Source organism: Larimichthys crocea, chromosome XIII (genome assembly GCF_000972845.2).
Source record: "Larimichthys crocea isolate SSNF chromosome XIII, L_crocea_2.0, whole genome shotgun sequence".
NCBI classification, from domain to species: domain Eukaryota; kingdom Metazoa; phylum Chordata; class Actinopteri; family Sciaenidae; genus Larimichthys; species Larimichthys crocea.
The window spans coordinates 28,134,133-28,155,129 of NC_040023.1; the positions used below are offsets into that span (position 1 = coordinate 28,134,133).

Genomic DNA, 20,997 nt, shown 5'->3' on the forward strand with positions numbered 1-20,997 from the left:
AAGGCTTTGAGAGTCTGCACGTTTTTGCTTTAGGTACCTCTTAGGTACCTTTTTTAAAGTGCTTAAAAAGTGCTTGAGTTTTACTCTTTGAAAGCTGTTCTGTGTTAAATTGAAGACTCCTGTTAAGCTTTAAATAACGTGGAAATCTGTATTTGGTGTTAGGAGACTAGTTGTCATGGAAATAGCAGATAATGTGGAGTAAGAGAAAGCTGAAGAGACAAATGTATCATGTAGGCTAACTGAAAGCATTTGACTCAGATTTAAAGTGGCCATTTGTGTTCAACTTTCCCACTTTTTGACCCCCACACACTGTCTTTTATTTCATTCAAGGAGGTATTTTTAGTTTGAATTTCCGCACGTGGAAATCGAGAATAGGGATGGCATACTTTTCTATCCATCTTCCATCTCTTATTTTCACGCTTGGCATTCTGCTGGAAGCTAACGTGGCTCCTGGCTAGCGTTGCTAATGATGATTAGGACTCCTGCCTCCATACGGCATGGAGATCCTGCATGTGAATTATTAATATAGGTCATAGTCACAGCATCCGGCTTGGCCCAGCCCAGTGCCGTCCCAGCACTATCGCAATACACGGCCCCCGCTTACCCACCAGCCTGCCCCATCTGTCGGCCAGATTAACCTAGTGGATCACCTACACCGAGGTCTGCACCAGGTTAAGATTCATAAAAAAAAGCCATTCCTGCCATCACATTTGAATCTGTAAACTAGAAATCCCTCAAAAGTTACACTCTCTAATGTCTAAAATTGTCAAATTCTGTACTTTTTGCAATTGTGATAATGATTATTTCCATAAACAATTAGTCTTCTAGCAGTTACGCTGCACCCCGGGCTGCTCATTTACACCCATTATATTTTCATGAGACGGGAATCTTAATGGGAAGAGTTTATAGTTCCTCATAAGAAACTTGCTCTCCCATGATGAATTGCATTTGTGCATATACGTGTGTGTGTGTGAGTGTGAATGTGAGAGAGTAAGCGGGTGGGACTGTTCAGGAGTCCCATTTCAACAGCCAAATTGCTTTCACTCAGTTAATATGTGACTGTTGCTGCATTGGATGTCTGCTAGTCTGGCTGAATGTCTAGGAGCCAGAATGTGTGTGTGTGTGTGTGTGTGTGTGTGTGTGTGTGTGTGTGTGTGTGTGTGTGTGTGTGTGTGCGCCCTAAACAGAGACAGACATGCCCTCTCAGCTGTTTTTTGTCTGCAGAAGCACACACACACACACTCACTCACATGCAGTCAGACTGCAGCTCCATGCAGTGTTGAATGGCAGTGGATCAGCCTCAGTCCAATATTGTCTAATTCTGCTTTTTTTTCTTTCCCTATATATTTTCTTCCCCCAATTTGTAAAAAGTCGTGACTTAAAAACATTTCTCACAAACTGTCCGGTGAATTGTGCTCAGTGTATACTCGCCATGATCTCGCCATGACTTCTGTCCTCTGAAAAGAAAAGAAAGCCACAAACACCAGCACAAGAAGTACTGAAAAGATTACTACAGAGATTTTTTTTTAAAAAGTGTCTGTCTGCTGGCGTTGCTAAGTTGTTGATATCTTTGGTTACATTCGGTCTTTGTGTGATGCTCAGAGAGAGTTTTACTTTGTGGAATCAGAAGCTTCTTTTCATTCCACAATATTCGCCGTGAGCTGAACTCCCCGAGTGGTACTTCTACAAGAGAGAAGGAAGGAAGAGGGTGGTGTGGGTGTGAAGGAAGAGTGAGCGAGAGAGAGAGGGCATGAAAGAAATCAGACATGGAGGAAAAAAAGACATGGAAGGAGATGTCAAGTCTGTGTTGTTCCGCTCTGTGAAGAATTTCATGAAGATTTCATGAAATAAACAATCAGAAACGCTTTATTTAATGTCATGGACCTGACCTCCGCTGGGGTTAACCTATTCTCTCATCAGCAGAGCCACACATAAAACACACACAGAGGACATCTTTTGAAAGTTTGATTGAAGACAAACAATAAAAAGAATCTCAGTCAGTTCACCCAGAGAAACACTTACATCACATGTACAGTTTGGAGCATCTCTGTAGCCAGTTGTTTGCAGCACATGCCAAATAGTCACCAGTTCATTTTCAGCTTTGTTGCATGTCATACCCCTCTCTCTTCCCTTAAAAGAAAAAAAAATCTTTCATTTGCCTGGACTGTTGGAGTTCAATAACAAAATCCAGAACTTAATGTGCTTTTCAAATCTTTTCACATGCTTTATCAATTTTTTTTATTTTTTTTATTAGCAAAACTTGAAAACTCATTGACCTTTTGCTGGCTGAGGAGGCAGAAACAGTTTTGTGTGGCAGGCTGGGTTAATTGTGAGTAATTTCTCAGGCAGCATCATATGTTCCCTAGTCCCAGCATGTGAGGATTCAATGCTTTTCTTTGTCTAATGTGTCGAGGATTAAACTGGTTTAAAGGGGCACCAAGCATGCTGGTGCAGTCAATTCATTTTGGCTGTCAAAATATTATTTAAGATAATAATAATTAATAATTTCATGTAATATTAAAGCCTATTTCTGGATCTTTTTGATATCTTAGTAGAGTATTTGTAGTTGCAGCAGCAAACTGTTTACTTGCATCAGTTTTCTCAAGTGTTCTGAGCCCTTGTAGTAATATCATTTATACAGACATGTCGGTGTAATGCAATGTGATGGTATTGAAGTTCACAGCTGTTCAATGTCTTCAGCTGTGTCCCTACCATCCAGACTTCTCTGGATTCTTTGAATCTTTATAGATTGCTTGTGAACCGCCGAGCCTCTCAAGTACGCCTGTTTCAATTCCGGTCGTGACTCTATCACTTGTTTCCAAGGAACCTGTTTACCCGAACAGATGAGAATGTAACAACTTTATTTCAGTCTTTTGTTGATCCCGTCCTTTATTCTGAAATGTGTTGCAGGCAATCAAACTCTGTTTAAAAATGAAATACCAGTCAGTAAAGGAAGAGAGTTGCATGTGTGTACTGCTTAGCTGCTGTGGAAAGTTTGGGCTGTGTGAAAAGTCTTTGCTGTGCGCTGTCCGATAATAGAGGCACATCAGAGGAAACCGGGTCACTCCTATGGTCCTTTGTTCAGTGTTAACAGCTCGTTGTTAACTTGTTTCGTTTCTCTTTTTAAAGTCAGCTGACAAACCTTGTGCGTGCTGCATACACTGACTAACCCTATTAGCAGTACACTAACCAGATCTCTTAAGGACAGGCAGGCACTGGTGCATGGTCCTTTCTCTGCTTTTGTTTGGTAGTCTCCTCTGAGCAGACCACAGTGAGGTTCAGGCACCTATCAGTTCCTGGTGTGAGGAAGAGCAAAGAGAGATTATGTATGGAGTATGGAAAGTCTAACCAAAACTGAACCACAGTGGTGTGATATCAGAAAACAGTGTTTTTGCAGCTGAATTGTTGAATCTCAGCTAAAATGCTGTTAAATGTTACATAAAGTGCTATAAAATCCTGTAGACGGACTGTTTAATTAAAGTGTTTCCAGTAGTGATATTTTAAGAATCAACAGCAACATATGATTCCACAGAACTATCTTTGCTAGAAAGTTCCACTGAAAACTCTGTCACAGGGCGTATGATGCTGATCTCAGAGATGGAGATCCAGAGCATGTGAAACCGAAACTATCTGCATGTATACATACCATTATGAAAACAGGCAGGCGTAACCAAAGGTTTTGCATCAATGCTTTAATAGAGTTTCTTATTAATCCTTACATGTCGTTACAGGCTTGTGTGGTAAACATGACCTTGTAACAATAGAAATACAAATAGGTAGCAGCGCAGACAACAGTATGATTTGACAACAGTATTATCATTCAAACAAAAAATTCGACATCAGATTCATCTGTAAGTGGAAGAATAGGTTTAGTCACAGCAAACAGATGTGAGGATTTGATGCTCGTCTCAAGTATATTATTGTAATGAGGTAAGGACACTAGGGGGCTAGGGCTAGGGCTGCATCTTCAGCACACATGTACAACTTTGTCGGTTCACTTTCGACCCCTGCACTAGACCCGCCCTTTAAATGGTCGACCTCTCTGCCGCACTGCCAGTCGGGGGAAGCCATCAGTTGCAGAGTTATGGAGACGCTGTGTTACTACTAGCATCTGGTCTTTTGCCCAGTGGACTTGAGTTTTACTTCGTCTCGCAAAGACACGAGCGGCTCTCAGCACTAAACTATCCTCCCCTCTGTTTGAACCCCTTTAGTCCCCCTCCACCCGCCCAAGGTCTATTTATACCTCTGTCCCTCCCTCAGCAAGCCTAAAACATCCTAGCCATCTCCAAACCACCACCACCATTATTAGAGAAGAGCTCTCACCACCACTCCTCCACCCTGCACATCGCCTGCTTGCTCCTACTTCTTCTTCTTCTTCAGCATCTTCTTTTCTTTTTTTTGTACTTTCCTCTGTTGTCGGCAGCTGTTGCTCAGCACCGCACCGAAGTTCAGCCTGCGGTCACGGCCAAGTGTTCCAGTGAGGAAAAAAAAGTTTTTTGATAGGACTTTTTTTTTCTTCTACCCCCTCCTCCTCCTCCGCCCCACACGTACTTCCCTTTATCTTGCATTTTTCTCCTCACATACACACACAACTACACACCCCCTCGCACTGACATTGCTTCCCTCTTAGTCTCTCGCTTCTCTTTATCCCTGTCTCACTTTCACTGTCTTTATCTTTCTTTTTGGTCTCCCTCTTCCTTCCTCTTTTTTCTGGCTCTGTCTCTCTCTCTCTCCCCTGCCTAATCCTGCCTGCCAGGCATTGCTTCATGGTTGTTAAGCATCTCAACCCGAAGGTGGTGGTGGGGGGGGGCTAGTCATCTGGTGAAGCCTATTGAGCAACTTAAGCGTGGTTGTTTTGCTCTGTTGGCTCGGCACAATGAGACCGCATGTGGAAGACATGTTTACACCCCTTCATCTGAGAGTCAGAGGGAGTGGAGGAAAAAAAAGTAGGAGGGAAGGTAGGAGACAGAGAGGAGGTGGGATAAGAGAGAGGGAGGCTGACAAAAGTGTATGCGTAGTGAAGTGAGAGAGAAGAGATGAAATCCAGAGAGGAGGCTGAAAGAGACAGAGGAGGAGGAGGAGAGCAATAGATGACGAAGAGGAAAAAAAAGGATGGATGGATTAAAAATGAGACTGAAACAGATGAGAGAGAGGAGAGTGAGAGGAGTGTGACAAAAAAGAGTAGAGGAGGAGACATAATGAGAGGGAAAGGAGAGAAACACAGACTAAAATAGAGAGACAGAGACAGTCCATCTCAGTGCAGAGACAGTGAGTGTGATAGTGAGTCATAGCAGAATAAAACGCCACGCAAGCATATGCTGCTGTTGAGGAGCCATCTTTTTCCAAAATGGAAACTAGTTATGATGAAAAAACAAAAAACAAAAAGAAGAAGAGCAGATTAAACTGAGTTATTACAAACAGACGGGGTGTAATTACACACCAGAGGAGACCATTTGTCTTGTGGTTGTGTTGGTGTTTTTTTTAAGACACAGAGCTCCTCTTTTCCTAATTTTCTGTTTTAGCTCTGGGTTTTTTTTTTTAGTTTACTCCTGAATTTGTTTGCCGAGATTTGAAACAGACCTGCAGTCTGAATGAATCCATCGGTCTTAAAAACAGGAGAAAATAGTGAAGAAATAGTGAAAAAAACGTCCATTATAATTTCCCACAGCTCAGGGCGACATCGCCACGGTGTTTGAAACCTGAAGGTTTTCAATTCACAGATAGAAGATATATTTAACAGAAATACACACATTATGTGGCCAAAACTATGTGGACACCTCTGTCTACTTTAGGTATGCAACCATTATAGGTTTTGATAACAGTTACAGTCGTGCATTTGCACATTTGTAGTCTGTGGCTGTTGGTTCAGACTTGACTGAAATGATTAGTCCATTCCTGGAATAGTTGCCTATCTTTCTAACTCATTTTTGCAGCTCTGCTTCAAAGCATGAACAATTTGCTTATCAAATAAGCTGCCAACATCAATTAAACATCCATTGTGATGATTGATTTATTGGGCAAATCACTTTTTGTGCACCAAGTATGTAAACAAATGGTTTTCTACCTAGTTTGGGGTGGAAGAACCTGCACAGAAACCTGATCGCAAACATCATCCAACACCTCTGGGATGAACTGGAACTCTGACCTATCTCCCAACATCACTGGTGCTCTGGCGTCCCCTCAGGTTCAAACATCTGGTAGAAAACCTGAAACCAGAGCAGTGGAGGCTGTCACAACAGCACGTTAATATCTTCAAGTGTTCAAGTAAAGATATTAGAGTCAGACCAACCCCCCAAAAAAGCTCTCACACACTCTGGAGATGGGTGAAGCTGACATATGCAGCATGAGCCCAGTACGTCTGCGTACCCTCAACAGACCGAGCAGCTCCAGTCTGGATGTGTCCCATGCCTCCCAGAGCTCGGTGCGTTCCACCCACGGTCTCCCCCGTCGTCTCTGTTTGGCTGATCACAACAGCCACAGAGACTTTGCAGCACATATGCAGCACGCAGCCTACGTCTGGGAGGTGTCTGCTACCCCTTACTGATGTTGAAAACCCACTTTAGGGTTGCGCGGTAAAAATCACCTCTCCTGTGGGAGTGAGGTGTGTGGTGGTTGGAAGAGGAGATGAGATGGAGAAGGCAGAGGAGGGAGGGGGGTGCTTTGCCTGTTCTATCAAATGAACATGTGCCAGAAAGCACACAGACAGACAGACAGACAGACAGACAAAAGCCCACTCGTTTCTTCCTCCTCCTCCCCTCTCTCTCATCTCTCCTGTTTTGTTCTTTCTTTTTTTTTATCCTTCGCTCCGCTGTTTTGTTGTTTAGTCTCAAAGATGAGACACAAGATGCCACGCTTTGTGATTTGTCTGCCTTTAACATCTGTCTGCATTTACCACATTCTCCCCGCACCTCTATCTCTTCCTCTGCTGACTTGTTTTCCCCCCTGTCTGTCCTTTACCCGCTCTTATCTTTGTTCCTGTCTCCTCCATGTCCAATCTCTCTCTCTCTCTCTCTCTCTCTCTCTCTCTCTCTCTCTCTCTCTCTGTTTCTTCAACCTGAGCTGAATTCTCTTTACCCTTCTGCTTTCCTCTCTTTCCCTCCGTGCCAGTCTGGCAGCAATACACGTCTTCCTTCTTTATCTTCTTTTCTTTTTCTTCTCTCATTTTCTCCCTTGTTCCATTCAGCCAGACCTCAGCATGATTTTTACCTTTTTTTCTGCCTTCAGCAGCAGCCAGCCTGTGATGTTGACCTGTACAGAAATGAACACTGCAGAATCATTTTCATACCCCCCCACCCCTGCCAAGTAGACAAAGATCTATGTGTCTGGATGGCTGGCTGAGTTTTCTTTGGCTGATAGGAGTCAGCAGGGTGAGAAGGTGTGTGTGTGTGTGCACATGCAGTCTCCATTGATACTGCCTTTGTGTTTTGTTTTCTTTCTATTCTAAAATAGTTATTCATTACCAACATCATATTAAATTAAAGATTTCCTTGGTTACGTTCTTTTTTTCTTCCTTCCTGAACCTCACAAATGTGTAGTTACATTTTTAAAGACAGCTTAGACAGCTGGGCATTGTAGTTTTTTTAGCAAACATTACTCAAACAGGAGGAAATGGTGCGTATGCTGGGTACTATTATCAGTGGCTAAATACACACTTAGGGCTCTACTAAGTATTGTCAACAGCAGGACTGTGTGTGTGTGATTGAGACTAAACAGAGTGTGTTCATGGTAATGTCGGTAATGAAGGAACATGTGCACCCGGTGCAACAGTGTGACTCGCTGTCTGATGTGTTTTAGTAGTTTTTGGGCAACAAAAAAGGAGCTCTATGGCACAGAGGAAGACGATCTATCAGGCTGTGAGACACACACACACACACACACACACACACACACTCACACTCCTTGTTAGTGGATACATTTGTCGTTGGTTTTGTTCTTTTCATGGCGTGTTGTCAACAGGAAAAATGGAAAAAAATCTAGAATATCTCCTGACTCATCCTTTAAGCCTGTTATTGGTCTGCAGATGTGATCTGTGTATCAGTAGTACAATAATATCAGTATCCATCTGTCTGCCTGTTGGTCTTCGTTTACCAGTTTGCCCTTTGGTTGTGTTTGTGCTCGTGTGTGTCCTGTTTGGCTAATATCCTCCCCCTGTTGCTGTCACAACAGCCCTCCACCGTGTGTCTGTTTCCTCCGACTGTTGTTGTTGTTGTTGTTAAAGAGGACGATAATGATGACGCCGATTGCCCGTATGTTTGCGATGAGGCTAACGAAGCCCGTCGTTGCCAGTCACTGTCAAAGCTCCCGCTTCCGGGTTAAAACACATCACTGCACGCCCCCCGCACCCCACCAATCTGCTCCGGGTTATTACGGCCTGTCGGACAACACTGTCTGGTTGCCTTCTCCACCACCATGCACCGTGCCTCCCTGCACTACCCTTCACTGTCATCGTCACAGCCTTTCCATCATCTTTGGGTCATTTGCTATCAGTATTCTTAAAGACAGTGGTCCAGACAGCCCAGTGTCCTTTAGAATAATAGTTTAAATTATCATCATCAAGCAACTGGACAGGCAGAAAGTTGCTCTCAAGTGGAAAGCTTCTTCTTCTTCTTCTCTCTCTCTCTCTCTCTCTCTCTCTCTCTCTCTCTCTCTCTCTCTCACTCACACTCACACTCACACTCACATATACACATATACACACACACACACACACACACTCACATACACATACACTCACATACACTCACATACACGCACACTCACATACACGCACACTCACATACACATACACTCACACGCTGACCCTGGTCAACACCCCTTCCGTATACACACACACCCGCACACACTCACTTTAACCCTGACATTAGTCTGACCTCTCAGTCTGGTTCAATCACTCAGAGAGTGTGTAGTCTGCTTTTATGGCATGCGGGGGAGCTTGAGGGGTCGTGGGGGGATGGGGTGTCTAGACGCTATCCTGTCTGTCTGGCTCTGATAATGTACACACACACACACACACACACACACACACACACACACACCTGAGAGACTGCAGGGGAGTGTGTGTGTGTGTGTGTGTGTGTCTGTGACATGTTGAGCCGGCCGTGCGTCCATCCATCCCACCAAGTGGATGAATTCTTTAACAGCGGTCCCATTCTCCGCTTTACTGCTGTTCATGAATTTTACAGTGTTGGAATATTGATAATATTAGACTCTATTGTAATATTCATGATGTGTTATCACAGAGCCCTGCGTTTTCCCTCTCTTTGTTCTATTCATGCATATGGAGATGATATGGCTACATCAGTCCTTTTCAGGAACCAAACATGGGGATTTATTGCCAGCTCAGCACTTGGGGTCTCATCATTATGGCCTACCTCAGCAATAATCGAACTTAGTCCACTTTGGGAGAAAATGTGGGGAAAACATCTAACGGTGACGCTAGAATTTGCATGATGAGTCACCATGAGTGCGAAAGACGTGACAGACCCAGGAGGTTCGACAATAAGGGAAAAGTGTGTCAGCAACAAGCGGGGCTATCACCACATCCCTGATTGTCTGTCAAAGCTAAATGATCCCCCCAGCGATCTCTCAAAATATACTCATACTACAGACGCCGAGCTGACCATGCAGTCAATGCAGCATCTCTCTGAACACAACACAACTGTTGCATTAGTCCTTAGCTAGTCTAACCTTTTCAGTAGCATGTGTTCGAAATGATAAGATCTCTGTTAATTACACATTTGATAGTATCTAAAGTGCTGAATTTATAATAAAAACAGATCTGCAATCAGAACAACGCCATCTGCAATCAATTAACGAGTGGACAATCTCCCATCAGTCTCCTGTTCCCTGCAGTGACAATCAGAGAGAGAGAGACGTTATCTGTATTATGCAGAAGACTGTCTCTCACACACAGTGTTGATTTTAGAAGAAAGGGAGACCGGTTAGTTTGTTGGTTTTGTCATTTGTGAGTAAACACTAAAATAAGGTGACATAAGAACACTGCAGCTCAGCGTGTGTTCACTGACTGGTACTGTCACAACCTTAGCTCCTTGATCATTTTGTACCTCTCAAAGAGATATTTCATACTTCACATATATTGTGTTTCCTGGATGAAAAATGATTGAAATACCATTGATAAATATACCTGATGTTAAACCCAGACAGATTTAGAAAGTGGACTTTTGTTCCCAGGTACTTAAAATTAAAATTGAATTAAAACGGTCAGGAATTTAGTTTTCAGAATAAAAATACATAGTTTATGAACTTCAATGTGTTAACCACGCTGCACTAATGTTTTCCTTCGCCTAGTCTCAGCATTTTCTCTCTCTGCTTTGATCAGCAGAGCTGCCCTCAATTCAGAATTTACCAATTTTCCAGGTTATACTATACTTTATAAAAGTTTATAACATGTAACGCTGTTACACAGATACGGATTCTGCTGCCCAAATGAGGTCCGAGGTTTCTCCACTGATCATTCCGACCACTGACGTTTAATCAGCAGCAGGATAGTCAACTTTACTTTAGATATGCCTGGACTTCCTGGTTCAACTTTGACCTGCTGTACTCGTCGTAGCTGGAAGGAAAACTTTCTGTTTCACCTGTAAATAAAGTCGTTTAGATAACTCGACTAAACCAGCTAATTGTCACTCCACCTGTGCTTTTTGTCAGATCACGCTTACTCAGCTACTGAGCTGTTAAAATAGAAATATTCCCCAAAACGTTGTGTTTCCCACCCCAATGCAAAGTTAGAAATAGTCATCATGTAGAAGTCCTGTTTTTTAATCCCATCGAGTCTCCATGGTGAAGATTAGGCAGGCTGAGCTCAGCCTGTGCTGTGTTAGCGAGAAGAGAAGGGACAGACAGACAGACAGACAGACAGACAGACAGACAGACAGACAGAGAGTAGAGGAAAGAAACAGAGCTGTAATTGTTTGTTCTCTTGTTGCCCCGAGTCCCCACAGCACGTCTGGCATCTTTCTCTTTCTGTCTGCGTCAGTGTCTCTCTCCCTCTTTCTCACTCTGCGTCTCCTCTTCCCTCTTTTATCAGTCCCTCCTCCTGTGCTCTTTCTCTTTCCTGACCCTGAGATACCTGTCCAATGGTCTTAGTGTCCGACACACTAGAGCCTGAGAGAGAGGTACACAGATGTGAAAACTTTTCATCTAGTTTACTGTCTGTGCACTGATGTCACTGATGTTTATTAAGCTGTAACATATCCTGCCCTCATTACATGTCTTTGTCACATGTGTTTGATAACTGTTGGATCGGCATCGGCCCCTGTATCCCGTATCCAGTATCGGTTGGGCTCTACTGCACACACACATGCACACAAACATGCATGCAAACAGGCCCCCTCTCCTCAGGGTTAAGCAGCACTAAACTAGTTCATTTATTTCCATGGAGAGACTGACTGACTCTAGTAGAGGAGGGGAGGCTGTAACTAGGCTGATATCTACTACATGCTGTGTCACACACACACACACACACACACACACACACACACACACAAACAGCGGTTGAGAGAGACTGTTGCTGCCAGGCTGATACCAGCCGTCTAGACGTTACAGTGCACGTCTCCCAAGGGAGGTAGAGGTGTGTGTGTGTGTGTGTCTGTGTGTGTGTGTACCTCATTTTCTCTCCCACCATCTCCCCTAACTCTTTTTGTCCCTTCATTACTGAACTCTCTCTCTCCTTCCCTCTAACTGTGCCAGTCTTTTTGTGTGTGTGTGTGTGTGTGTGTGTGTGTGTGTGTGTGTGTGTGTTCACATTCACTTCCTCTCCCTCCTTGTCTCCTTCTATATCTCGCTTGTGCCACCGCAAGTGTGTGCGCACACGCATGTTTGTGTGCGTGTGTGTGTGCGCCAGCCAGGTCGCTGCCATGGCGCCCCAGCAGCTCCGGGCCTTGTTGATCACGGCACCGTGCCCAAGGGTTGCCATAGCAACGGCAGTGGCAGCAGACAGGGCTGTGTGCGTCTGTGTGTGCCGAAGGAGTACTCTGTGTGTGTGTGTGTGTGTGTGTGTGTGTGTGTGTGTGGGCCCTGTGTGGTGGGCAGCAGGCTGTGAACTCAGCAGGCCTCTAGCGGGGTTGGAGCTCTCCGGGCAGGAGAAGAAGGACGAGCAAGTTGGAGCGAAGAAATTGTCCTTTATTTAGTCAGTCTTTTTTTACTTTTGACTTTTATTATGACGCGGCCGGGTTTATAGTTGACGGATATATGTGGTGGTAAACTCACAGTGTGAGTGCCTGGGACTCAGGGACCAGCGTAATTACACAGTACTTGCAGCGCTTCCTCTATCAGTCATGGAGGAAGCGCTGCGTTTCTCAGTAAAGTGCAGTTTTTGATTGCCAGGTGTGACTCTGAGAATGGTCTTTTTTACATGACTGAGATGTAGCTCTGTAGTGCAGCAGGAAACAGGAAACTGCAGAGGAAATAAGCCAGCTGGAGGGTTTGTTGAGCTCAGCTCGGCTAGGTAAAATAAAGAAAAAACACCTCGCTCTCTGCTTCTACGTTTTGCCAAGCTGTTCATTTTTTCGGGGGAAATTGCAAATCGCAGTCATTTCTGACGGAGAACTTGCTGTCATTCGCGCCTGTCTTCTGCTGTCCTGTCAGCGCCCGGCCAGCCTGTGTCTTTTTTTGTTTTTTTTCCCTCACTGGTCTGCCTGTTGCAGCGCTTCCTTAAACTGCTGCTTTAGCATTAGGACCGTGCTGCTGCTTCTGCTTGGCTGTGAGATAGGATTAGAACATCTGAAGCTCCATCTCTGTAGTCTGAGAGAGAAAAGGCATTTCCTGTGCTGGTGGGAGCAGCTCTCCTCCTCCTCCTCGTCCTCCTCCGAATTAGCAAGCAGCTAGCCAGCCGTTGCCTGCACGTTCAGCCTCCACTGTCAGCATACATCTGCTGTCAAACCTGAATCATGGAATACACTGTCGTGGTTTCAGACAAAAGACTGCTCCTTTTGTACAAACTAAACCAGCCGGGCCTGGTTTTCTCACGGAAGAGTCTAAGGTCATCTGAGCTCAAATGTTGAGTTTATTTAGCAATAACAATGTTAGAGGCCCCATCTGAGTGTGTGCAGTCTCTATAGATAGCCATCAGCCTGATCTTCATTTCAAGGCCAAACAGGGTAAGCTATACAGCCTCATTAGCCACACAAGCGAGTTTCCCTCAGCATTAACTGAGCGTGCTAGCAGGAAACAGTTGACAGAGGCAGGTAGTTCCTGTGCTTTGAGGTGAGAGTTAACCCATCGCTCACACATGCTTGTTTTGAATGGGCTGGTATTAATGAAAGAAAAAACATATTTTCCTCTCTCGTCCTATCTGTCTGTGCAGATTTACTTTTATTTGTCCAGGCTTCAAAAACCTCTGCCGCCGCCCCAATAATGAAGGTGCTTAGAATTGAGTTTCTTAATGCAGACAGCATTGAAAAAAAAGTTTAACAATGAGATCTTTTTATGGAGACGTGTGTCCTGGTTAATGTGGATAATTCACTGTCAGCAGTTTTCAGAGGGACTACTTCTTTGAGAAAAAGTAGTTCCACTGAAAAACATGTGCAGTAAAATACCAAAGAACGACCCCAATGACTTCATACAATAGTAGTGAATCTCAGTGTTTATGTAGTTAATGATCCCTCATGTGTCTGTCTGTCTGTCTGTCTGTTTGCTGTGTCTGTGTGACAGCTTCTTTTAACTGGCAGGTCAACTGAACTGTCTGACCTCCCATCGGCCTCACACATACACATATACACATACACAGATACAAAGGTCAACGGGCCTTCACTGGGTCACTGTGTGCATGTGTGCGTGCGTGTGTGTGTGTGTGTGCACTCTCTCCATGCTGTTTACACTCTCTTTTAGTGTTAGGCTTTTTGAAAGGACAATCTGCTGCTGGTGTGTGTGCGTGTGCGTATATTATTTTTCATAGTGAAAGGCAGTAAAAAGTAGCCTGTTTGTTTTACAGGTTAAAGCTGTGCCGCGTTGTTCGCTGAAGTACTTTGAGTAAATGCTCGTGTGTAGATGTTTGAAAGAGCTGCAGCGTAATGGTCTGCTCTGAACGGTCACTTTCACATGATTTGAATAAACCCGATAGCCCCTCTCGTCGCCACAGCAGGGAAAAAAAGCGACAGGACGGCTGGCTTGCAATGCAAATTATTCAGGCTGCTGAGGGAATAAGGGCGCTGCAGACGCCGGGCTGATATTGTTTTGACAAGTGGATTACTGTTGTAATAACATCAGACTGGTGCTGGTAATGCAGACTGCCTGCACACACTGATCTCCAGCCTGTGCTGTACACTGTGTTCTGGGAGGATACTGCGGTTCAGGCAGGATAGGCCTTCCCTTTTCCCTGCCTCTTTTCTCTCTTATTTAATCTCTCCTCCTCCCCACGCTTCCTTTTTCCCCTTCTCAACTCTTCAACTTCTTCTGGCTTCCTTCCTCCATGACGCTCAGAGGAGAGGCCATTAACTGCAAACTGCTTCACTTTTATTTAGCTTGAACTGTAAAAATGTCCGCTCTTGTACTTCCGAAAACTGTGAGTCGACGGGCGTGGGTATGCGATATTCATCCGGCAGGCTTACAGAAAGGGCCTGGTTCACTCGTTTTCCCAGAAGGGTGTTCTCTGAATGAAACCCTCCCTGTGGCTGCTGTGGTGAGCACACAGGCCCGGGCTGGTAGTGGCTCAAGCTTTTCCAAATGAGACAGTCGACCTAGCAACGTAACATCTTTTCAGAGAGGGAAGTGGCTCCATAGGGTTGCAAAATGAATCTCAGTTTGTCGTGTTATTATTAGCAAGATAGAAAAGAAATACATGTGTGCTTGTTTTTCTGGACTATTTTCAAATGATTCCGTGTTAGCCATGCGAGCAGCATGGCTCTGTGGACAGTTTGCTGCTCAGACTCATCAACTGTTGGATGGATTGCCATGAACTCCTAAAAGATGCATCCCCATGATTTCAACGATGTTCCTATTGTAACTGTGGGCATCCGCTTTCCCCAAGTGCAGCCTCACAGGCCTGCTAACATGGCTGTAGACTCTTGTACTGGAACGTTTCACCCTGTCAGGACTAAAATGAAGCAATCTGATTTGGGAAGTTCCCTTTTTGTTTTTTGGTCATCTCTAGAACAACGGTTCATGAGTCAGCATTGCAGGTTCACACGCCTAAAAAGATGAGGGTGATAAGGGTTCATCAGACCTGAGGAGACCAGGTGTGAGGGGTTATGTTGGTTTTCAGAACAGCGGTTCCTTGAATGTAACTTAACCTCAGCCCCTCTCCCTCTCGTGGCTTGGGGAGAATTTGGCTCTACGAGCTCGACGCACTCGGCGCGCTCTCGTGTGTGTGTTTGACGTTACCAGAGGGGTCGTTTAGCGCAGTTTGGGTTCTTCATCGTCACGCTCGGCACTTTTGTTCCCTTCAGTCCTGCTGTTCCATATTAGGTGACTCATATTGTGACGAGTATCTTCGAAAACCCCCTCTGTTTTTAATGTGTTTGACTCAAGCCATCATTTCCACATTTTACATGATAAATGCTGGATTGAATGCATCAGCTGAAGTGTTCACTGCAGTATTTTTGCTATTGTTCTAATAAATTCATTCATTGAAAAGCTGTTGTGCTCGTCTGCCGCTGTTCTTCGGTGGTTAACGTCAGTCGGTTGGTTTTATGGCTTCAGTTTCGTTCCTTCCATGTGGTTTGTGCTAGTTGGCCTTCTTCCCCCTTTAGTCTTACCCCACCCATCCCCTGTGGCTGCTGCGGTGGGGCAGAGGCAGGTTTGGGTGGGTTTACGTTTCAGCTCCAGCTTGACACTAACCCACCCTAATGCAGACAAATAAGCCGGGGAGGATTACCAAGGCTGGGAAGACTCAGATAGGTTGGATTTTACTGGACTGGGCTGGTTCCTGCTTGAAGCTTTTGTGTGTTTTTCTTGCACGTTTTCATATGTATCACAACACAGCACACACACATACACATACATACACACACGCACACATGTTATTTTCTTATTGAATTTTGTCCAGGGGCAAACCGAGCTCTAACTCTGACAGTTTCTTCTTGTTTTTTTGAATTTCCACATACTGTTTCTTTGTTTTTTACCTGATCTCACCCGTGTTGTGTCAAAAACTGCCCAGGTGGATTGTGGGTAACACACTGCAAAAATGTGTACAGCGCTTTGTGGAGAAAGTGTCAGAATCGGGGCATTGTAGCTCAAATAGCTGAGTGTACATTGTGTCATTGTTCTCACAGAGCTGCACACACACACACACACACACACACACACACACACACAAGGACACAAACTGTACAGTCACACACACGCACACAAAGACAGACGCTACACACACACACACACACACACACACATAAAGTGAGTGAGTGTCCAGCAGTGAGTAAGAGCATGAGTCAGAGGTCAGACTGTGTGCCAAGACCAGACAAGGTCAAGACTTCTGCTCAGAACAAACCGACAATACACAACAAAACAGTCTCAGGCTGCAGAGAGGAGAGGAGAGAAGGAGGAGGAGGAGGAGAGAGGGAGAGAGAAAGACTGAAAGTGGGAGACAATGAAGAAAAGGAAACACAGGGAAAGAATGATGGTGGGTGAGGGAGGAATGCAACAAGGACTGATAAGGACTGGAAGAGTTTGGAGAATACAAAAAGCGACTTGTGGAAGAGAAAGAGGAGGATGGAGGGAATGTGTTAGAGGAAAGATGGAGAGATTGAGGGGGCAAGCAGATATACGGGAAGAGTTCAAACCGATGGAGTGGGAGAAGAAGAAAAAAACGAATGAAACAATGAACAAGAGACGAGAGGCAGACGTGACTGTAAGGCAGCCATCATTGTCTCCCAGCAATGCCCTGATCTGGGAGGTCATCCCAGATCAGCTCTGATGGTGTGTGTGTATGTGGTGTGTATATGTGGTGTGTGTGTATATGTGGTGTGTGTGTGGGTGTGTGTGTGTGTGTGGTGTGTGTCACTGACTGTTGTTTGTTGAGGACCGAAACACCGCAGTTATTCAGCGTCTCCACAAAGAAACCACTGTGCGCTGGGACAGACACCACAGTCCTAACACTCGTCTTTACTGTGATTTGAAGCTTTTCTGCAGACACACACACTCACACTCACACATACAAACCATACATACACCGTGCTCACTGTGTGACACACAGATTTTGGGAGTCTGGCCTGTGCTACCCCCTGCTGGTTAACTTAAGTTATAACAACAGAACGGTGCTCAGTCAGGGAAACTGTGGCTCCATTTTTTTCATTAGTTTTCAGTGAAATACATTCAAAACTTTCCCACTGAAGAAAACAAACTCACCAACAGGTCAATTTAGCAGTTGTCCTGGAGCTTTTGATCATATCACAGGATGTCATGTCACTTTAAGGACTTCTTGTTATTAGACTTTTTTTTATCATCATCCTTAACTGAGATTTTATACTCTCCAGCTAGCCTAGCATCAGACTGTGAGGTTGCAAGTGAATTTTAGAATGTTCAGGTTATTTTGCAGCCACTTTTTCTTGTAAATGCTCCACACTAACCTTCCTCTCTCCTTTCACTTGTTTGTGCAGCTGAACTGGAGTTTGTTCAGATCGTCATCATCATCGTGGTGATGACAGTGATGGTGGTGGTGATCATCTGCCTGCTCAACCACTACAAGCTCTCCACCTGGTCCTTCATAACAAGGCAGAGCCAGGCCCGCAGACATGACCATACCCTGCAGCAGGTCAGTAACACACACACACACACGCACACGCACACTGGGATGGACGGGAGACAAAAGAGATCCAGTTTGTTTCTGTCTGTTCTGTCTGTGTCCATGCCAATAACATTTTGATCTAAAGTGATAATGAGTTTTGAGTCTGCCACTGGATGTCCACGTGGACTCATCATGACAGTCTATTTCTTTTTTTCTGAAGCAGGACAAACATAGCTTACCAGTTTGTTCCCAGTAAAGCTGCGCTGAGCTAAATGAATCCTTTTATCCCAGTCGGAGTATCTGTCCCAGTTTCACTGAGGTAACAGCTTTGCTCCAGTCTGTTAGGTGAACTTGCCGAATTGGTTTCTTCTGAGCCAGACTCTGTCAGGCCTTGATGTTTAATTCACTACAGCGCCGTCTAGACAGCAGCAGCAGCTCTGCCCCCATACTGACATGTCAACACTCTGGGACAAACACACACACACGAACTTGCTTATACGCACATTACAAGACTGCATCCTCCGACATAGTATTAGGTACAGAAAATGATCCGTGGTGCAGAATTCTTGGTGCATTGATGTATTCAGTCTGAAAAAACAAATAAAAGCCTTTGTGTGCCCGGTTGTCCCATTACAGCCCATTTAAATTCAGCTAATAACCTCTCATCTTGTTTTTATCATCTCTCCCCTCTCTCTCTCTCGCCGTCCAATCAAAACAAGAATTATGCAAACAGAAGTCAACACGCAGCAAAAAAAAAAAAAGAAATAAATGCAACATCAGAAAAGCAACAAGCCAACAGAGCCCTGCAGCAGAGAGAACACAGTTTAAAAGAATAGTCAGTGGCCTTTGTCTGAACGGACACACAAACAAGCAGGATTTCTGCATGTTTGTCCTCTTTCTCATCTCTCTTCTTTTCCACACTAAGTATTGTTGACTGTACCATCTTCCTCCAGCTCCTCAAGTCAAATGTAGACGAAGGGGAACTGCAGTTATTTGATAGTTTTGGAGCTTTTATCCTGCTCAGTTTTTGAAGACGGCAGCCGTCTGCCTTTTGTTGTCCTCACTCCCAAACAGAGCAGAATTTCTGGGTTTGAAGCCATCTCAGCATTGTTGTTTCATCTTTTGTGTCCTCATTAAGTTGTTACTTTTTGACTGTTTTTCTTTTCTGCACTTCTTCCTTTTTTTTTTTTTTTTGTTAAGAAAGAAAGTTTGTGTTGTCAGCTTAATGGTCTCACATCAAAAAGCAGCCCAAACAACAAAGCAGTGATGATTGATTTCTAAAGCTTCGTCAGTAAATTCAATCGAACACGTTGTCAAAAACACATTGAATGTTAAGAGAGATGAAATGATCACTTTGTCACTAACATGAATGTTAAAAATCATAATAAAGCTCCAACATAAAGTTGCTAATATAAGCTTGTCAATATATCAATAGGCTAGACAGCCATGTGCTTTCTTTCTCATGTTTGTTTTTGTCTGTCTCGTGTGTAGGATGGGTGTCTGTGGCCTTCAGACAGCGGCTCTCGACAAGGTGCCTCGGAGGTAAGACCACCACCACCATACTGACCTCATTAAACCCACAGCCTTGTTCACTGAGAGGAGGCAGACCGAGCATGGCTACGACAACGCCTGATATCTACAACCATGCTGACCTATCAGCACACCCATTTTAATCAAGGATGTTACACCAATAGAGGGATTAAGTAGAATAAGACATGCCCACTTTAGTTTAAACAAAATCTGTTGTTTTTTTGGTGTTCAAAATAAGGTGCGAGAACCAGAATGCAGACGGTCCATGACGATAGAAAAACAGTCAGTGTTGAGATTATTGCGCCTGTTAAAATTTTATATATCTTCAAGCTTGTCGTGGAGGCCGTTGACATCAGTCTTAGTAGCTGTGGGGTTAGCGTCAGCGTCCTTTAGACACCATTATCTGAGCTTCAAACATCTGTGAACTTATTGAGGACGACTTTCCTTCCAACAAAGCTTTAGTTCAGCTGACATTTTCTGAACCTTTGGATCCAGCACGTTGGATTTATCTTGAGGAATGTGTGGTAACTCGGCAGTTATCATCTTTACTGGCTGTGCCTTTAAGTGTTTCTAACTGCAAAGTGCTTTGTCTGACAGGAAAGTTGCGAGTTGGACCTCAGGCAGTAATCTCCACCAAGAGATGCTGCATGAAACATTGTGTAGCCTTAAGCCTTGTTTATGGCAGTGTAAACAAATAATGGTATAGACGAGACCTTTGATAGTCTCTGGTATGTTGGTGAGGTTATCATCACCTCACGGATATGGAAGTTCAACAATATATTGTCTGTCTTTGTGAGAAAACCTGAGGGCAGTTTGTGCTGAAAGTGGAACTCCCTCTTCCTGTTTTGTTTCTAACTCTAAACTGGCAGAATTCCTGTTTCTGTGTGGAAAAAACCTAATTATACAGCATGTAGAAATAACCTAGATGATAACTTGCCACAGGTAGCCCATTTTACAGTGTTTGACATTCAGAGGGAGTGTAGAGAGAAAGTATAGGCTGTAAAGATGGCAACTAAAATGAATTAAAGCCAAAGAAAGAAGACCTGCACCCGTTCATTGATCTGTTATTAAAGAAATTAGTTTTTTCTCAGCTCCTCTTTGTTTATTAGTCAGCGGCGTTGGCCCTTGTATAATTCTTGTACGGTTACAAGAATACCTTCCGTCTCAGAGATCCTGACATCTGCATTTTGGTTTCTTGTAAATATTTGATCATCCAGGAATTTAAGCTTGTAAGTCGCGTCGGGCACGGCTGGCACTATACTCCAAACAGAATCAAATTTGGCATGTTCTCAAAGACTCGTGAACACAGAGCCACAAACAAATGCCAGTAAACTCACTGTGACTGGTGATCTGTTTGCTTAATGGTGTCCACGCCAGATGGAGGAGCTTACGAGTCGCGGTGGGAGGAAATGCACTAGGAATACCAGAAACACAGAGTTCAGACAACACTGCAAAACACAACCAGTCACATGATGGTATCGATAAATCACAGACAAGTAGTATTTCGAGGCTGTGTGAGAAGTTTAGCCGGCCAGTCTGTGCACACTTTGGCAATCCAATCCAAACGTGAAGCTTTGTGTTGGCAAAAATGACAAGTTTGCACCAAAAACAAACACCAAATCTGCTTTCATTCGGCGTACCCTGCCAGCTGAAAGCCTTTTGCGTAAACAAGACGTAAAGGAGAAGAAAGGCAGAGAGGCAGACACAGAGGATGGATGGATAGAGAGAGAGGAGAGGCAGAAGGGAGTCAAAGAAGAAGGGGTGAAGGAGGATGAAGGGAGGTAAAA

At 44.3% G+C, this 20,997-nt stretch overlaps 1 protein-coding gene across 5 annotated transcripts in view; it reads left to right on the forward strand.

The window, feature by feature from the left end:
- The window catches only part of ldlrad4b (low density lipoprotein receptor class A domain containing 4b), a 206,266-nt gene that overhangs the window by 180,855 nt on the left and 4,414 nt on the right, over positions 1-20,997 (forward strand). For all 5 annotated transcript variants that reach the window (XM_019263621.2, XM_010752195.3, XM_027286784.1 and 2 more), the window contains 2 exons: positions 17,553-17,707; positions 19,172-19,222. In XM_019263621.2, coding sequence (XP_019119166.2) covers positions 17,553-17,707; positions 19,172-19,222 — 206 coding nt within the window. The remainder of the gene's footprint in view (positions 1-17,552; positions 17,708-19,171; positions 19,223-20,997) is intronic.